This window comes from Artibeus jamaicensis, unplaced genomic scaffold (assembly GCF_021234435.1).
Source record: "Artibeus jamaicensis isolate MK-2021 breed Jamaican fruit bat unplaced genomic scaffold, CSHL_Jam_final contig_885, whole genome shotgun sequence".
NCBI classification, from domain to species: Eukaryota; Metazoa; Chordata; class Mammalia; order Chiroptera; family Phyllostomidae; genus Artibeus; species Artibeus jamaicensis.
In genome coordinates this window covers 265,277-267,471 of record NW_026522001.1, presented here as the reverse complement: position 1 = coordinate 267,471, position 2,195 = coordinate 265,277, and the positions used below count along the sequence as shown (strand labels likewise).

Sequence of the window (2,195 nt, the reverse complement as noted above, 5' to 3'; positions counted from 1 at the left end):
TTTTGAAAAACAAGTATTGCATGTAACTTAAAATCAAGGAAATATTGTTATTTGGTACATTATAGTATTTTGTTATAATTAGCAATCTTTCATTTTTCGATCATTTCTACCATCATATATTCCAAGATATCACAATACTATAATATATACTTATTTATAAAAATGTTTCTACAAGTATAGTAATATAAAATTATAAAATGATCATAAATATACAACAAAGTAAAAACATAATTTATAATAATAATAATAGAGAAAATTCACTATTTAATGTACACTGGTTAATTATCTTGTGTATATCCTGGGGTGAGCACAACCAATCTTTTTGGCGACCACTATATAGACTAAGCTTTACTTCTCCATGTCTCCAACATGAATAGAATTATTATTCAGACTAGATTATTCCCCCCAAAAGGAGAAATATTTACATCAAGAATATCTACACAAGAACTATCATGATTAATTATTTAAGTTCCTGAATAAAATTACATCAGTTGATGGGAAGCAAACAATTTTCTAATCAGCTTAAACTAAGGAATACATCCCCTTCTTTCTACCATTTCCTAGTAAGAATGAAGAAGAAAATGCATTGCAAATTTAAGAATCTTAACTGCAATTGCTTAATTTTTCTCATGTCAGTGAATATATTAGATTACATGTGCTATATTACCAGTTCCAGCTCTGGTATGTTTTGATTTTATTAGTTTAAGATAGTCAAAATATTTTATATATTGTGATAAATTTTATATTATATAAAAATATTTGAGGGAAGCATCACTTGGCTATTATGATATTTGAAGAAGAACTAGGTTATAAATATGGTGAGCAAATGACATTAGATAAGTATTAAGATTTACAGAACTGGGACCCTGCCAGGGCTGTAACTCAGGGTGATGCCTTTAAGTTTGGTGAAGTGTGGGTATCCTGCTTGAGATCCCAGTGACCAGTTTCAACTAAGGGTGCACAAGGGTGCCAGAGCAAAACAATATCATGAAAAGAATTAAAGCAGAAATGCGGGGAAGAGAAAAGGCATATAGCTACTGGCTAGGGATGAGACATTCTACAGGAATTGGTGGAAGATGGGAAATCGAGGGTATAAGGGTAGAAAAGTTAACTCAAAACATAGAGTTAGGAGGCATATGTCTTTTACAGCTAATGAATGTGTGATGTGGCAAATATTGTTTTTATTTGGATAAGAACTATGGAATAAATAAAAATGTTGTTATAACACATAATATTTTGTTATTTGTTATTCTTTAGGCTGAGGAGTGATGGAGAGCAAAAACAGCACAGTGGTGACAGAATTCATCCTCCTTGGTCTGACACAGTCCCAAGATGCTCAACTCCTGGTCTTTGTGCTAGTTTTAATTTTCTACCTCATCATCCTCCCTGGGAATCTCCTCATCATTCTCACCATAAGATCAGACCCTGGCCTCTCAGCACCTCTCTACTTCTTTCTGGGACACTTGGCCTTCTTTGATGTATCCTACTCCTTCATTGTGGCTCCCAGGATGCTGGCAGACTTACTCTCTGAGAAGAACGTAATCTCTTACAATGGCTGCATCACTCAGCTCTTTTTCTTGCACTTCCTTGGAGCAGGGGAAATGTTCCTTCTTGTTGTGATGGCTTTTGACCGCTACATCGCCATCTGCCGTCCTTTACACTATTCAACTGTCATGAACCCTAGAACCTGCTACACCTTGCTGTTGGCTCTGTGGCTTGGGGGCTTTACTCATTCTATTGTACAAGTGGCCCTTATTCTCCACTTGCCCTTCTGTGGTCCAAACCAACTGGATAACTTCTTCTGTGATGTGCCACAGATCATCAAGCTGGCCTGCACAGACACCTTTGTGGTGGAGCTCCTGATGGTCTCCAACAGTGGCCTGCTCACCCTCCTGTGCTTCCTGGGGCTTCTAGCATCCTATGCAGTGATCTTATGGCAGGTACAGGGACAGTCCTCTAAAGGGAAGAACAAGGCTCTTTCCACGTGCACCACACACATTATTATTGTGTTTCTCATGTTCGGACCTGCCATCTTCATCTACACTCGCCCCTTCAGAGCTTTCCCCGCTGACAAAATAGTTTCTTTCTTTCACACAGTGATTTTTCCTTTGATGAATCCTGTGATTTATACCTTTCGCAACCAGGAAGTGAAAGCATCCATGAGGAGGTTATTGAGTCAGCATACAGTTTTTTGA

General features: G+C 37.4%; 1 protein-coding gene across 1 annotated transcript; it reads left to right on the top strand.

Annotated features, from left to right (window-relative positions):
- Nucleotides 1-1,268: 1,268 nt before the first annotated feature.
- On the top strand, nt 1,269-2,195 carry LOC119047428 (olfactory receptor 4N5). The gene has a single exon (XM_037142867.2). The coding sequence runs from the start codon at nt 1,269-1,271 to the stop codon at nt 2,193-2,195; it is 927 nt and encodes a 308-aa protein (XP_036998762.2).

Coding starts and splice junctions, on each gene's coding strand:
- LOC119047428 (XM_037142867.2), top strand. CDS start 1,269: ATGGAGAGCAAAAACAGCACAGTGGTGACAGAATTCATCCTCCTTGGT.